Below are 16,819 nucleotides of genomic sequence, written 5' to 3'. Positions count from 1 at the left end.
ACTAAATATTTTTAAAGCTATAAAATTAAATCGAAATATGTAATTTAAAATTATTGTTGTCAATTTGATTGAAAATGTAGCTTTTTGTTTCGAAAACACTGTGGCTAACTTATGGCTTAATAAAGCCACAGGTTAGCTTACTTTCGAAATTGCAATATTCTCATTAAAATTAACAAAAATAATTTCTAATTACACAATTAAGAGTTCATTGGTTGATTAATTGATTGTTTGATTGGTTAGTTAAATGATTGATTGATTGGTTGGTCAGTTGATTTGATTCAGCGGTTTATTAATTGATTCTTATTTGTTGATTGATTGGCTAATTGATAGTACAGTATCAAACAGTATCTTATGATCATAACATGAATAAAGATACTTTTTTCAAAAATTAAAAAAATTCTCAATTTGATTTAATTGCGACATCGATGATGATAATTTTGGCCGACTAATTAAAAAACATCAAATAAAACTTTTAAAATAGGATGGGTAATTCGTTGCGAAACAGTTGAAGGAAATGACGTCATGTTAACAATAATTATTTAACTGCATAGTAGTGAATTAGCTGGTATAAAGATTATATTCGATTCCTATAAAATAAATTTTACCTAAAACTAAATAAAAAAATAGATAGTAGATAGCTTTTAATCATTTATATTGTTATATTTATACATTCAAATTTTACTATTGTGTTGGTATGTGGTCTCAAATTATTTTGAATTCTCTCAGAAAAATTTAAAATTAATTACTGTTGTTTAATAATGGATTTATATAATGTCAAAGTGTTGAAGGATAGTTCGTTAACGTCAACTTAACTTGATTAGCATTGTTGTTATTTTTGTTTAACTCTTCATTTTTCCATTTCTCTCATACATACTTGATAACATTCACACATACTTAGGCACATACATAATCGCGTACATGACGTTTTCGATTTGACAAAAACACACCAGAGGAACCGACTTTGACCTTTGATCGATGTTGATCATGATTCTAACAAAAACATCGCGTTACTGTTAGTCATTATACAAAAACATATCAAATATGGCAGATCAAACAAGTCAATCAGAGTTATATAGAGTTATTTAGTTATATATAGTTATATAGAGTTATGTAGAGTTATATAGAGTATAAATTCTATATAGATACCTTTCTTTGCTGTTCTTTTCTTTGCCGACTGGTCCGTTCTTCCTTTTTTATGGCTTATTTATTTAAAGGTGTTATTTATTTGCCATTATTTTTTCGTCGTCGCTTTAAATTTTACCATGTATGTGTGCATGTTAGAGTCCATGCGTTTAACTATAAGTAATATAAGTAAGTAAGTATTGCTTTCGTTACTAGCAATTTTATTATTGTTTTCGTTATCATTTAATTTATTAACAATTATTCTCACTTTTTAAAATCATCAAAACCACGTGAATGCTAATTTGGAATAAAAAACAAAATCAGCTATTAAGAGATGGTTTCATACTGAAATAAAAAAAATAACAATATATTGATTAAATGATTATTTTAAATCATTTGAATTCAAATTTCACTTAACACTGATAACGAGGATAATTTTCAAGGATCGTTACCTTTATAAAATTAGGCTAAGTTGACGTACTAGCACGAATAATTCGTGATAATCTAAAATGAATGCCATTTTGCATGAATGATTGCTATCAAAATTAACGAAAACGTCTGATCGATCGGCCATTGTTTTCATTTTCAGCATAAAAATTTGAATGTCACTAGTTGAAAAGATATAATAATAATAAAATTATACAATTATATATATATAATCTATGTATTTTTATATAATACATATATATGTATGTGTATATGTATATGTATATATGATATGCATAGCATGACAATTAAGTGGCATTAGCATTTGAATGCGTGTTATTAAAGTACCTGCTTTACTGACATATACTCAGCTAAATATAAGAAGCAGTCATAACATTGTTATTGTATGTGGTTCTGACGTTAATATCTTTTGTAATTAATGTAAATGATTGTAAAATAAAAAATAATGTTTTTTCATTTTTTTGAACGTTAGATATGTTAAATTTAACAATAAAATAAAAGACAGCGCTAAAAATTTGAACATTTTTGTAGTCTGCTCCTTACTTATATAAATTTACTTTTAAACAATGCTTGTTGTTGGTTTTTATCAGATTTTTCGTTTTAAGGTTTAATCATCCTTTAAATTTAATAATGTCGTTAGAATATTGGTGTTTTATATTTAAGTCTATATTGTTAAATAAAATTTAATTTATAAAACATGGTTGGGTCGGTTTTGCTGGAAAAGAGAAATCTGAATCAGAGGAGTCACACCCGGACAAAAATGTCATCACGGAATAATCAGCGTTTGTTTCCATTGAGGATACAAAGTTTTCAAAGTTGTTCTACAGCAGATGGAGCTTATAACATAAAAGGAAAATCAGTTCTGGTTGGTCCCGTTGTTTCAATCTATTTTTATTTTTTTAAAATAATTTTTATTTATTTATTATTTAATAATTAAATATAGAAAAGATTCAAGTTACTAAATAGTTTAGTCCATATCTATCTATCAATCAGTTTTGTAATTGGGTTGATGTTTATTAAATTAACCAGGAATAAAATTTGTTTTACATTAATTAACTTCTAACAACATTTGCCAAAGTAGTGACTTATATTATGCTTAGTTGGATTTTCCTAAAGAAAGTTTACAAAATCTTTTTCATCCTTTCTTGATTCATTTATTTATAAATTGCCTGTTTCCTTTTAGGCTTTGCAACTATTTTATAATTTTATCATAAATAACTAAAAATAAATTAATTAATTTATCATTTATCATTTAAAAGTCATAGTTTTTAAAATTTTAAGTAAAAATTTTAACAATTTTTTGAATGAGTGATTACTATGTCTATGATGTATTTATGAAAAAATATTTAGGTATTGTATGTAAAATATTAAATATATTATTACATTAGAAAACATGCTCACCATTAACAGAACTTTATTTACAAAAAAGTCTATATGAAGTGTCGACAGAGGTTAAAATCATGGAAGAAAAGTTTGATGGATGAGATGGAAAATGGTAGAGAGCATTTGAAAATGGATTGCCTTGCTTCTTCTTCTTCACCATTAAAACCAATCAATGCTTATATTTTAAAGGTTTGTTTTAATTCTGGAAAATAGTTTTTTTTATAAGCATATGAACCATCTTTTTTGGGGGGATTCAGTTTAATATGTTTTATTGATCAAACTTAATTAATTAGGATAATTTAATTTTAGTAGGAAGTGTTATTATTTAGTTATTTCATCACTTTTATCATGCGGTTCGTTCCTGATAACTTATAAGAATGTTTTGAAACACATATACGCATACACACACATACATACATACATACACACACATACACAAATATATACAAATACATACATATTTAAAATGTACCTAGTTATGTTAACAAATTAAAAATAGCACTGATGATATAAAACTTGAGATAACCTCAATAGAGCATTTTTCAAAAATGTTGACAAAATCACATGTGTCAATTTTCACTACAAGAATGCTTGCTTACAAAAGTATCTCTTCAAAATATTTGAAAAAAAAAATTCATTGAGTATGTTTAATTCATCATCTCATTTACATTTTTTTTTACACTTTTATCATCTTTCATCCTCATCCTTATCATTATCTTCTTCTTCCTCTTCCTTATCTCCATCATCATCATCATCAGCATCATCACTATCACTATCATCAGCATCATCATCATCATCAGCATCATCATCACCATCATCATCATCACCATCATCATCATTTTTATCATCATTACCATTATTAACATTATCACCAATGTTAACATTGCCATCAATAGCCTTATCATTTTCTGATACCACCGTTCACTCACTCACTCACTCACTCACTCACTCACTCACTCACTCACTCACTCACTCACTCACTCACTCACTCACTCACTCACTCACTCACTCACTCACTCACTCACTCACTCACTCACTCACTCACTCACTCATTCATTCATCGTTTTAATAGTCATAATCATTGTCATCAGTTATATCACCAACATCATTATCATCAATAACAATCGTCTTCGTCGTCGTCATCATCACTATTGTAAATATTATCATTATCACTACTTTCACCATCGTCATCAACATCATGTCACCATCATTAAAAAGGAACATCAATGGCGTGAATGAATGGCGTAGATGTGACGTCATAATATTTGATGTCTTGAAAGTGTAATCATAATTGCCTGAAATAATTATGAATTAATTTGTTAATTGCGGTAATTATGCGTAATTATTTTTCTTACAAATTCTGGTGGATGTTTACAGTGAGGTCTTTTTTTGTTTTTTTTTGCCTAGTGTTGTTCTATCTTTAACTGTTCATTATTGTTTTTGAGTTTTAATTAGTTTTTTTTAAAGTTTGTTTCTGTGTTTGTGTTTGCGTTTGTGCTTTGTTTTGTTTAGGTTTTTGTTGATGGGGGCGTGTGTTTGTTTGTGTCTGTGTGTGTGTGTGTGTGTATGTCTGTGTACTTTAGTTTACTTTTCATTACTGTTGAGCAAATATTACTATGCTTCATTCTGTTTCATCGTCTTTGTCTATTTCATCATCATTGTAATGATAACATTAACTCATTATACTTACCATCAAAATTATCATCATAAGTTATCATTAGCATTAGAATGCTATCATCATAATCACATTATTTATAACTATCACCGCCATCACCGTCATCATCCATCATTTGGATCACCATTGTCAGCATCAACATCCAATATCCTAATTGCTTCCACGGTGAATGGCATGAATGAATGTCAGTGTGTTTACCTAAAACAACCATGTCCCATGTCACTTTTCTCTCTCTCTCTCTCTCGCTCCTCTTCTTTTCGCCATTTTATTACTCTCTATCTCTCTTTACTTTTGTTTATTTAACTTATATTGATACACCATTGAGAAATGTTTGTTAAGAAACCACAGGGTAGCACAGAAATTGGGTTGAGTACCATTGTTGTTGTTTGTTCCTGTTCATTACCCATTTTAATGTAATAATTAGAGTATTATTAATTATAGCCATAATTATATATTTATTAATTATAGCCATAATTATATATTTGTTAATTATAGCCATAATTATATATTTATGTATATGTATTTATCTGTATGTGTATATGTGTGTGTATGTGTATGTGTGCAAGTGTTATACAAGAGTATATGTATGTATGTATGTACGTATGTCTTAAACAACAGTATCATTAAAAATATGAATACATATTTTCAGGTTCACTTTAATAATATTAAAAATTGCTTGATTGGTTAATCACATATTAGCTTTGATCATACTCTGTCACTTTTGTAAGCACTTTTTAAAGATTTGAAAATTGAACCAACCAACCAACCAACCAAATAACTGATTAACCAACTGATTGATTATTGTATATGTGTGTATATTTACAACGGTAAAACACAAAACACAATTGAAATTAATCTGCTATATGAATCAGTTCATCTTGTCATTCAATATTTGAAAGCACTGGAATATTTAAACCAATTAATATTAACACAATTAATGTAGAGAATATTGAGCAAACATGATGCCTGTGTGTGTTCATGTTTAAGTTTGTCTACGTTTGTTCATGTATTTGTGTTTTCATTCTTTTATTCATTCGTTCGTTCGTTCGTTCTTTCATTCATTCGTTCGTTCATTCATTCATTCATTCATTCATTCATTCATTCATTCATTCATTCATTCATTCATTCATTCATTCACTCTTTTCTTCATTTATTCATTCACCCACTCCTTCGTCCATTCAATTATCAATTTACCCACACGATAATATCAATTTCTTTATAATTAATTCAAAATTTTAACCAGACTCTCGAGGAGAACCACAAAGTTGTTCACAGGCTACGTGATACAGTTCACATGATACAGGAGCGTAGACGCAGCTCACCAACAACCAGATTGTATTTCGCTGATGTAACAAATTACGATGATCTAAATGGACAGGTGAGTAACTTGGATGACCTTACAAATTGGACTGACCATCTTGTCCAGTATATCCAGCTGAAACAATGTTAGTAGTCTTGCTTATTTAGTTATTAATTCAGTTAATTTTATGTTAAATTAAGTGTTTCTAGTGGAAATACAAATTATAAAAATGCGTTTTCATGTGTATACAAAATCATTGATTGTGTTTTTCTCAATGACTTTGATGGAGTGATGGAATGTCTCCACTGTTATATATGAGAGTTGTTCTTATGCATTGGAATTTTAAACTGGTGAACATTTATTTAGTTTAGATGTCATTTGTTTCTAATTATGATGAATCTCAATCACCATATTAATGTGGGGTTCTCAATAGTTTTCTATTCAGAAAGTTCAATTAAGTTGAACTGCTTGTTAAAACATGCAGTTGCTAATGGCTTCAGTTAATACAATGCTTTGATCATTTTATTTGCCTTTTTTTCTTTCAATGATTCAATCTTTTATAGGTTTTTAACTTGTCGCTTTTAGAATTTATTCCGTTTAGTTAACTAGTTCATTCATTTAATCTGATTCACTCTTTCAGTTGTTCATTCACTCAGTCAATCTAATTCATTCCATTCGTTCGTTCGTTCATTCATTCAATCGTTCGTTTATTCAATCGTTCGTTCATTCGTTCGTTCGTTCATCATTCATTCATTCACTTGATCAAATTAATTCATCCACTTACTCATGCTCTGAATTTTGCAAGTTTCTAATGAAAATCACAAACTTGCAGCGGACTAACGGACTAATCGCCACAAAACAAACATCACCTTAATTTGTCTTACTTTACTCTATTTGATTTAACATGTCACCGTCATCCAAGAACAACAACAACAACATGTGCATTGTTAGAAAAACACATGTACTGACACATTTAAATGCATAAATTTGCATTACGTTATCCAGTGTAAAATTAATTATTCATCACACACACACTACACACACACACCACACACACACACACACACACACACACACACACACACACACATACATACTCACACACTCACACACACACACTACACTTAGGGTACAGTGATTTTTAGTGATTTGAGTTTTATCATTTTTGAAAAATTTATTGTCCATTAAAAATTTGATGAATTTTTTTAAAAGTTCTAATCTATTGCCAGGTTTATAATATTTAATTAATTTGGTTGGTTTTGATCACTTATATATACTTTTCAAGTTATATGAAAGGTAACATGAACTTATTCTTTTACAATTATCAATTCAAGTTATAATTCAACTTATTTAATTTTGAAAAAAAACAGCATCACAAAATTTATTATTAGTATTATAATAAAATGTAATATTTTATACTCATAATATGACCTTGACCTTTGAACTCAAAAGTATAAAATGTAATATTTTATACTCATAATATGACCTTGACCTTTGAACTCTGGGCAGACCCCTCAATAGGCCAGCTGAAAGACCAATCAAACAGCCTGATGCACTATTTGATGAACATCAGTAAGATAGTTGACTTTCCCGAAGAAATGGCCCTTCAACTGCTGAAGCATGATCTCCAGTTCACCTGCAACATATCTTCTGTTGATTATTTGAAAATATTCTCATCTGAATGCTTCGTACTCGATTCACTTCCATCTGATAACTGCCATTTTCTGCCTAAATGCCTATCAAGTTATGGTGATAATGGTGGGGACGAGGGTGATGATGATAATGATGGAGTAAGGACCCTGATCATGATGCTACAATCATATGTTAATGTTGGTATCATTTATTTAAATTTATATTTGATAATATAATCACATAAATAACCAAAAAATCAAGTATTTTGATGCACGCGCGCACACACACACACACACACACACACAGACACAGGCATGTAAAAAAGTAACACATAATAAATTCCAGGTGAAGATGTGGGTGGTAGACGCCTTGTTGTGCCAGAAGTCTTTCGAGCACAGAAAATTCATGCTGGTGTTCATACTCAGGGCCTGTCAGCTGTCATTCGAAATTGGGTCACTGAATTCTGCTGTGGCTCTCATTGCAGGACTCAGGTACAAAAGTTTTGATTGGAGGGTGGGAGTGATTAACTTAGTTGCTGATTGGTTGAATGATCAGTTTCATTTTGATTGGCTGGTTGGACGGTTGGTTGATCTGTAACTGGTTGCTTAATTATTTTGTTAATTTTTATTTATTACTTTATCCAGTTATTTAAAATCACTCATCTATTCATGCATTATTCATCTATTCGTACATACGCTCATCCATGCATACATTCATCCATTCATACATTCAAACACTTATCCATTTATACATTCAATCACTCATCCACTCATCCATTCATTCACTCAGATCAAAAGCTCTCCAACCATTTTGGTTATCCTTGGGTGATAGAAGCCTATCGAGACTCGAGCCATTCGTCACATTCCTCTATCACATCAATCTGAATGCATGCTTCCATCTCATTTGCTCATCCAGTCACATGATCCCGTTCGTTGGCGGAGTCTTGTGGGATGTTTGGCAGAGGTTATTTGCTGGTGTTGGTGATTACTCCATTGATAGATATCTGACTGTTTTCGTTTTGAAGTCTGGCAAACTTAAGGTTTGTGAATCAAGTTTTATTTATTTTTACAGAATTAATTTTAATTTTTATCACTATTTTTTCATTTATTGTGCTTCCTTACATGAGGTCGTGAGTAAGTTGACTTGCAATCATTTTTTCTACAAACAGTTTGTGGCAGATTACAAAGTAGTCAACAGTGACAAGACAGCAATGAGGAAGAAATTGAAGTTGAAAGGCGGTAGGCTGGGTGGCCTGTACAATCCAGACAAAACTGACGTGTTGAGAGATCTGCTAATGAAGGTGGGCAAGATCAGAAGAAAGAATTATATCAAATTTCATTCATCTCTCCACCAATCACCAAGCTCATCATCATCGTTATCATTGAAACCTTCATCGCTGCTATCATCACAGCCAACTTCATCATCATCGTTTGATGATGCCGATCATCATCACATTCCAACAACAACATCAGCAACCTCTGCAAGGACACCTCATCTAGCATTAAAGTCCTCAGCAAACTTACCTCACCCCAAATTCCATCAACAAAACAATAAAAACTCCACCAACTGCAGCCACATCGACGACGACACCGACTTCAACTTCTATTCTCCCTACTACATCCACAACTTGGATTTGTACCATCTGCAAGTAATGCAGGGGGGCAGCAGCATGATACTCTTCAACAAAGGTGCAGACAGCATCCAATCGTCTCAAAAAATCGTCATTCTATGCCTTGATCAACGAACCAGAACTTTGTTTTGGTTTCCATCTCCCTGGAACCACCAGTGGAAAAACTCACAGTTAGGAAAGTCCATAAACTTAGTCGAGACACACACGAGTTTAAGCATTCCAATTAATCTGTTAACCATCAAACACAACACAAACTCTGGCTGTTACATCAGTGAAGATAACTTTGAAGGGTTTGTTAATGTTGACCTTATTAACGAATTTGAATCGGGTCAGATCACAGAAGATGACCTTAATATGAGTCCTGCGGGTTTTTCCAAGTTAAAATTGCCAGTTGGGATTCCCAATTTTATTATAATTCGATTCAGTACTGGCGTTATTGACTCGAAAAAAGTTCATTTCTTTTTGACTGACGGTTGCTTTCTTGCATGGCAGGCAGGGCTGATCAAGGTCTGTTTAATGAGTTTTGTTTCCTAATTTTAATTTTTGGATATATTTTAAATATATTATTTTATTTCTATTTTATTTGTTTTATTTTATTTTTTTTTGATTGAAATATTATTACAAATAATAGCAATTATGGCAGTTAAAATATGATATAGTTACTAATACTGCTATCACAAATGGTGATGATGATGATGATGCCGCCAGCAACTTATCAACATAATTTCAGCATTCCTTATCAAGATGCATTTAAAATAGTTTCATAATTGGTCGTAATTGATGGCTAATTTATCATTTAATATGCATGTTTTAATAGAAAATTTTAAACAATGCGTTTCATGTTAATGTATAGTATTGTTAATTTTATTTGAGATGATTTTTGTTATCCACCGTCATTAATAAAAAACTTACTCTTAATGTAATGACGTCTGCTAATTTTATAATTTGCTGTGAAAACAGTGTGTGTGTGTTTAATTTGTTTATTGAATCTTTTATTCATTTATTTATCCATTCATTCGTTCGTTCGTTCGTTCGTTCGTTCGTTCGTTCATTCGTTCATTCATTCATTCTTACACCACAGATCATAAACTCTGTACGGACACATAAAAATTCAATCAGGCCATATTCAAAAATGGTCTGGCTGTCTGACGTTTACAACTACCTGCAAGACTTCAAATCCTCCTCCTTCTCATCTTCCTCTTCTTCCTCATCGTCATCATCTTCATCGTCGTCGTCGTCATCATCGCATGTGGAGTACATGGGACCATCAATTTTTAGTGCTATCAAAGTTTGTTTGAGGACGTTTTTTTTTTATATCCTTTGATCATTTCGTAATTCGTGTTTTTTCTTCTTATTTTTGTTGGGGTTTTTGTTTAGCTGGATGTACATTTTTTATTTATTTATAATTTTATATGTGTTGTAATTTAAAAACATAAACTTAAATTTTCAAAATGAAATCTGTTTAATTGGTGTGTGTCTATCTATCTGTCTATCTTGCAAAAAGCAATTAGATGTAATTAAATTTCTAAATGTAGAAGGAAAGTTTCAAGTTGTTTTTTGGAGATTATATAGTTTTCATTCATACAATTATTCAATTAGTCAATATTAACTTTAATATAATTAGTTTAACTTAATTAATTAATAAATTAATTAATTAATTAATCAATTAATTAATTAATTAATTACAATTCTTTCATTGACCACAAACACACAGTGCATATAAGTAAATACATCTGAAACGATGCATGGCACTTTACAGCAAATGCACCATAGCACCAGCATCATTAATCTCATCATTATAAAACAATATTAGCAAGTTTAATTACAAATTTTTCATGGTTTATCGTTTTATTGGATGGTTTTATTATCATCTTTCTTTAACCGTATCAGATGTTTGGTGGGAGGAATTGGTCAAACACATCGGCCATTATGTCTCTATTCAAGTCACATGTTAGTATGATGATGACGACGATGATGGTGATGATGACGACAATGACGATGATGATTACCGCGATGGTGGTGATGACGATGATGATAATTATAAACATTAAGTTGCATGCATTCTTCCATTCAATCATTTTTTTTTGGTTGGTACCATCTTGCACTTGTAATTCTTGAACCTGTATCATTAACTTGCAATAACTTTTATGATAGTATCGTTAGAGATAACGTCATCGGAAAAACATCAATAACAGCAACATTATTGTTATTATTATTATTATTATTATTATTAAAATTAATTATATCTCGTTGTACTGGTTTATTTCAAATGATGAGCATCGTAGAATACTATTGGATTCAATTTAATTTAATTCAATTTAATTTATTTTATTTTATTTTATTAGATTTTAAATAGACTCATATCTCATTTTACTATATCTCATGTTTTTCTGGAAATAAAAGAGAGTTCACATTATATCTCCATAGGATGATCCCTTATCACGATTGGTGTCCTTCACCAAAGCGTCTTCAAAATTGTCGTTGGCCACGCCACCAGCGACGACAGCATCAGCGTCACTGTCATCAACGACAACAACAACTTCAGAAACAACGACAACTTCCGAAATGACGTCATCGAGGCCATCAACATGTACAAACAGGTTGAAATCGACAGCATTCTGCGTGATGGCAACTCACTTCAAGATGAAACCTCACTTGAAAATGTTGGGCCAACAGGAGCAACTACAGCAGCGACACCAACGACAACAATCGGCGTCGTCATCTTCGTCATCATCGTCGTTATCACGAACGTCTGGCCCACTATTACTACCATCAACATCTTCATCATCATCGTCGTCATCATCAAATGTTGCTGCTACTAAAAAAACTACCTTGCCATTGGTTTCATCATCGTCAAAACTTCCACCAACACCAACATCATCTTCCATTTCGTCATCATCATCATCTTTATTTTCCTTCTTACCATCTTCTCCATCATCTTCCCAAAGGCCTGCTGAGACGAAGATTGACATGCTGTCGATGCATTTCGAAGATATGACCAACCTCTATTATTGCTTCATGCTGCACTCCAGAAGAGATCTAATCTCAATTTTCAATAAATTATCCAAAATAAATATCGCATCGCACGAAATGCTGAGTAGTCTTGTTGGAAAATCCCAATCTAGAAATTCCCTGCAATGGAATTCACAAATCTTGAATGGGATTACAGGAAGCCTGGATTGTACCAAACTAGGTTCATGAATTAAAAAAATTTCATTAAAATTTAATGTTCTTGCATTTTTATAAATGATGCCCACAAAGCTTAATAAATCAAAAATGTTAATTAGTTTAAAATTATTCAATAATACATTTAAAAAATACCCTAATACCTGCTCAAATATAAAACATCTCATTTTAAAGGCCCCCTGACCCGAAACAACCCACAAATCGGTGCAGCCCACCCCTACCACGACTTGTACGTGGCAGTGGCCGAGGCGAGCATCACGTCAAACCGAACTGGATCAGTGACCTCGATGGAGCAGTGGCTCGATGAGTTCCAGCTCTCTTGGTTCCTGGTCAATGAGCAGAGAGAAGATAATGTCACTCTTGAAACAGTCAGGGAAATTATCCAGGTTTAGTTTATTATGCATTTTACACAGCTTTTTTAGGTATGTTTTTGTTTTCTATTTTTTCGAAGCTGTTCACCATGCAAACTGATATTTATTGACATACATGTCTGTTAGCACGTTCACACATGTGTTCGCTTCGGCGTGTAAACAACACTTTTTAATAAGGACAGATGGGTGTGCATACAAACACACAAAAGGTCACGTACACTCGTATAAGTGCACACACATACACGCACATACGCGCACAGAAACACGAACCAGATGAGGAGATGAGAAGGAAGATGAGATTGTCTTTTGAGGGATTTGCTAGGTACATAAGCGATGACGACAACTACGCCATCTTGGTCCTAGATTTGGTAAGCTGGATTGATGATAATGATGATGATGATGGTGATGATGATGATGGTGATGATGTTCTTGACGCAAGAGATTATGGATAACAAGGAATGTGGATGACGAAAATGTTTTAAGTCATAGTCATTTCATCACATCTTCATCTTCACATTTGTCGTGTCATCATTTCTTCATCATCTCTTGTTTCATCAACACCGATGTCATCATCATCGTCAACATCATCGTAATCATTATCATCATCAATATCATCAGCATCGTCGTCATCGTCATCATCATCGACACCACCAATATCATCGTCAGCATCACCACCACCACCGTCATCATCATAATCATCACCAGGACACGAGTCACCCACTCACTCACTACTTCATCAATTCCTCACACAATACCTACCTCTCTGGCCACCAACTGAAGGGTGAAGCTTCTGCCGATGTCTACGCCGAGGTGACCTTTAACCTTTTGACCTGGCAACAGTTTCACGAATGATTTAATATTAATCTAAATTATAATATTAATCTAAATTATAATATTAATTATGATTATAATTAATCATAATTATTATAACATTATTATTAATTATAGGTGTTACATGTGTAGAGTTGGATTGCTTGAATCTAAATTATAATAATAATTTTCAATATAATTAATCATAATTATACTATTATTATTAATTATAGGTATTACTAAGAGGCTGCAGATGTGTGGAGTTGGATTGTTGGGACGGTGATGATGGTCAGCCCATCATTCATCATGGCTATACCCTCACTTCCAAGATCTCTCTCAAGGTTTTTAATAAATTATGATAATTATTATTACTCCCTTGACAAGGATTTTGCTTTGTTTAATTTAAAGACAAATAATATAATAATATTATACAAAGAATTTTTATTAAAATAGGAAGTACTCGTGGCTATAAATAGAACGGCCTTCATAACCTCTGACCTTCCTGTCATTCTTTCCATTGAAAATCACTGCTCCATCATTCAGCAGCAAAGAATGGCTAAATTGTTTATTGTGAGTTTGTGCCATTGTGTGTGCGTGAGTGTTTATATCTTGTTGTTTTTTTTAATGGTTTTTATCATCAACGTTGTTTCACTATTATTTCATCACACGAGTATGCTTGTCACATGTTTGTTTGCGTCTGCATGTATGTTTGTTTGTGTGTACGTTTATGTATCTTTTATTATTTATGTAATTGTACGTTTCTGTATTTATATGTATGTTTATGTTTTTTAACGTCTATTTTTGTGAACAAAAAGTCGTTACAATTTGAAGGAGACATTTGAAGAGAAACTATTGAAAGAACCCCTGCCTAATTTGAGCACGGTGCCAACACTAGAACAACTAAAAAATAGAATTCTCATTAAAAACAAGAAACTGAAACCGTGCAACAACAACAACGACAACGACAACAATGACATAAACAACAACAATGAAATCAACAACAGTCACAATCGTGACAGTAGCTATAACGATAACATCTGTAACAACAACAGCAACAACAACAACAGCAACAACAACAGCAACAACAACAACAGCAACAACACTTATCAAGTATGTTTACTATGTTTTATCTTTTGTCTATACAAGTCAGTCAAAATATTTGTTATCATATGTTATCAAATGTTATATATGTTATCAAAATATTTGTTCAACTAATTGTCTATCACTATTGGTTTTAATTCATTCTGAGTACCTTCTGACTAAATTCTGAGTGCCACATTTTATCTGTATAGCAACAATACTTAGTACTATGTGATAAGTTAAGTATTTTGATTCTTTAGTCAGGTGATAGGAATATTTTGTTTTAATTTTTCCAGGTGCAATCCTCATACACTTCAATGAATTCTACAGTCAGTGATGGTGACGACGAAGAAGAAGAGGATTCAGACTATGGTAGATAGATCTTTCATTATTACTTATATGGAATTTTTTTATTTATCTCGTACTAATTAATTTTCAGAAGTATAAACTACACTCGCACGCACGCGCATGCACACACGCACGCACGCGCACACACACACACAAACACACACAAATACTGTACTTTTATTATAGTTGATAGTAATATGCGTTACTTATTATTATTTTTTTAAAGAAAATTTTTCATTAATGATTTTTAATATGATTTTAAATTGTACATCAGATCAATCGTCTATGAAATCACCTCTGGAGGTGGACTACGATACAGATGATGGAATATTTAACAACAACAACAACAGCAGCAACAACAACAGCAGCAGCAACAACAACAACAACAACAACAACAGCAACAATGTTGATAGCGATAGTGGCGACAATCGTAATGGTATCAGTAAAGGCAAAACACAAAAAGTTGAAAAGAAACTCGCCTGCCATCGGCACTCAAAGTCATCTGGCAACATTTTTAAACTATGCAACATTGTTGCCGCAACACCATCTAACGTTGTAGATAATTCTACTAAGGTTTGATAAACTTTTTCGTTTTTAGAATTCATCAAGATGGTGATTAAGAAATTTCATTATGATGGTGATTAAAAATCACTATCACCTAAAAGCCCCTGATAATAGTGATAACGTGATGATAACGTTGGTGATAATGACGCGCAAGTTGAATATTAAAGATACTGTTATTGATAAGGATGATTGGAATGAATGTGATGTGATATTATAGATGGAGCAATGCTTTGTTTCCATCATTCAGTATTATTTTACTTTTTGTTAAATTTGTAAATTATATTTGTTTTTTGTACCCAAGATTTTTCAGTTATCAAATTTTCAAAATGATGTTCGTTCACATATTTTTAGCTGGAATTAACATTTTCAGGATAAGCATTTACAAGAAATACAGCAGCAGCAACAACAACAGCAACCTCATCAGCTTCAGCAGCAGCATCATCATCAGCATCAACATCAGCACCGACAGAACGCCAGCATTTCATCCCCAACATCAGCAATGAGAGTGAGATCTCAAACATTATGTGAGCAGAACATCATCAACTTTTCAACATCGTCATCTAATTTGTTCTTCAATTTATCTCAGAAAGAAGAAGAGGCCCTCAAGTCCAATGCCAAGTAGTCAAGTTTTTTTTTCATAATAAAACTCTATAATAATAAAATAATAAAACCACAATTTTTCATATATGAATGTGGTTTCTGAAAAAATTTTTTCACGTCAACTTGTTGTTTTCACAGATTGCAAGAGATATTTTCAATCTACATGGAGAGAAACAACAACAACAGTGGCAGCAACAAATCTGTGATTGACATTTTAACAAGTGCGGATAGAAACAACAACACCACCAACAACAACAGCACTAGTAGCCATAAACAGCCAATAAACAGTTCAATCTCAAAGAACAAGAAGGAGAAAATTTTGATAGCAAAAGAACTCTCTAACTTGGTTGTTTACTCGCAAGCTGTTAAATTTAAAGGTTTCTAATTTAAAAATTTTTTTTTTTCATTCATAAATAAACAAATTTACTTGTATTTTCATTTATATTTAGTTTATTTTTTGGGAATCATTCAAATTTAGTTCTGGTTTCCTGCTAACTAGATCAGAAGTACTAGCATCATCATAATCTTCTTCATCATCACACTCACTTTCATAACCACAACTCTCATCATTTTAATCATCATAACCGACATTATACAACATCATCATCTTATAACTTTCCTCCTCTGACATCACCTCTGACAATCGCAACAACCACAGGGTTTCATGCCAC

At 32.0% G+C, this 16,819-nt stretch overlaps 2 protein-coding genes across 2 annotated transcripts; both read left to right on the top strand.

The window, feature by feature from the left end:
- Positions 1-2,266: 2,266 nt before the first annotated feature.
- Positions 2,267-8,758, top strand: HELRODRAFT_188670 (hypothetical protein; the record flags this gene model as incomplete). The annotated part of the gene is made up of 7 exons (XM_009021505.1): positions 2,267-2,434; positions 2,980-3,141; positions 5,871-6,072; positions 7,437-7,759; positions 7,908-8,050; positions 8,349-8,598; positions 8,728-8,758. Coding segments are annotated over 7 exons (1,278 nt in total), but the record flags the coding sequence as incomplete, so codon positions are not given.
- Positions 8,759-13,801: 5,043 nt separating this feature from the next.
- Positions 13,802-14,123, top strand: HELRODRAFT_147708 (hypothetical protein; the record flags this gene model as incomplete). The annotated part of the gene is made up of 2 exons (XM_009021504.1): positions 13,802-13,897; positions 14,010-14,123. Coding segments are annotated over 2 exons (210 nt in total), but the record flags the coding sequence as incomplete, so codon positions are not given.
- Positions 14,124-16,819: the final 2,696 nt, after the last annotated feature.

Source organism: Helobdella robusta, assembly GCF_000326865.2.
Source record: "Helobdella robusta unplaced genomic scaffold HELROscaffold_3, whole genome shotgun sequence".
NCBI lineage: Eukaryota > Metazoa > Annelida > Clitellata > Rhynchobdellida > Glossiphoniidae > Helobdella > Helobdella robusta.
This window is presented reverse-complemented; position numbering and strand designations above follow the sequence as displayed.